General features: G+C 40.3%; 1 protein-coding gene across 1 annotated transcript; it reads right to left on the bottom strand. All coding sequences in view use genetic code 12, as the record gives it.

Moving 5' to 3' along the window:
- Positions 1 to 86: 86 nt before the first annotated feature.
- KGF57_002212 (uncharacterized protein) lies at positions 87 to 800 on the bottom strand (the record flags this gene model as incomplete). The annotated part of the gene is made up of 1 exon (XM_051751502.1): positions 87 to 800. One exon carries the CDS (start codon positions 798 to 800, stop codon positions 87 to 89), a length of 714 nt encoding a protein of 237 aa, XP_051609285.1.
- Between the last annotated feature and the right edge of the window lie 445 nt (positions 801 to 1,245).

Raw genomic sequence — 1,245 nt, 5'->3', positions numbered from 1 at the left:
TTTTCTGCAATCTTCTACAACATGACCTTTCCTGCGACAAAATGCACAAAACTTGTTAGTGATTACTTAGGATCACATCCTTTAATCTAACAATTCACGAGTATAAATTGGGAAAACCCAAATTGACTTTCTGAGATGTGTAGATCGCTTTTCTTTTTTACCGAACTTTGTTGACATTGTATGAAGTACAATGGCATATTGAGGTTTGTGAAATGCCGAGTGCNCTGTGTCAAAAGCTTGGCATTGTGAGCCGTTTCAATCTGAGCCCAAGTGTTTTCTGGCAAGTTGAGGAGTGCACAAATACCTCCCAAATTGCGTGGTTCAATCTTGTTAACGATGTTGTTAAAAATCAAACACATTGTATCGAAGGACGAATTCAGGCCACCATGCGAAGATAATAACTTGGCAGCGATTGTTATGGACAAGGTTCCGTATAAGTCCACGATTGCCAAGTATTTGTCCCGACCAAAGGTTAAACCTGCCTCCTTTTTGATTTCTGTGTTGACAGTGGCGTTGACTGCGGCTTGTATGACATTCTCAAATAAACCAAACAACTTCTTCTTTTGACCATCGGTGACAGCAGAAGCAAATTCAAAACCGTCACGACCGTTAGCAATAAAATGGTCCAAGTTGTGTATCTGAAATAGGAACAGAATTTGCTGGTTCCAAGTATTGAATGTGAGATGGTCTTCTAATAGAGTGACATCGCCGAACACGGTATTCTGTTTGCTCATAACCTGTTGAAGAGTAACTGTGAGTTGATCGATATCATCCTTGTTATACGTAATAGTAGCTGCCATGGTTTAATTGATGTCTTGCGCTTTGAGTATATGTTGTAGAAAACTAGNTCGATGTCTGCGCTTTGAGTATATGTTGTAGAAAACTAGCTTAATCTGCTTGATTAAGTATGCCTAAACTATACCAAGTGATGTCGAACTTCACTTCTATCTATAATCTTCAACTTTCTCAATCTCATCTCATTCTTCTCAATCCGCTTCACTCTGTACTTCCGTATTTGGCATTTCACAAACCTCAAAATGCAACTATACTTCATGCAATGTCTCCACCTTTATTCGGTGGATGCATGAGGGTTCCAACTTTTCACTTCACTTATCTGTCACATCACTTCCACTTGAAGTCACCCTTTGATTCTCCTTTGCTGTGGATAGGGTGTAGTGAGCACGCTCAGACATTGTACGTCATGCAATCTCAACAGGTTGGAACTTCGATGCTCGGATGTGGCCC

The sequence above is a fragment of the Candida theae genome (genome assembly GCF_024610275.1).
Source record: "Candida theae strain CBS 12239 chromosome Unknown scaffold185, whole genome shotgun sequence".
NCBI lineage: Eukaryota > Fungi > Ascomycota > Pichiomycetes > Serinales > Debaryomycetaceae > Lodderomyces > Lodderomyces theae.
This window is presented reverse-complemented; position numbering and strand designations above follow the sequence as displayed.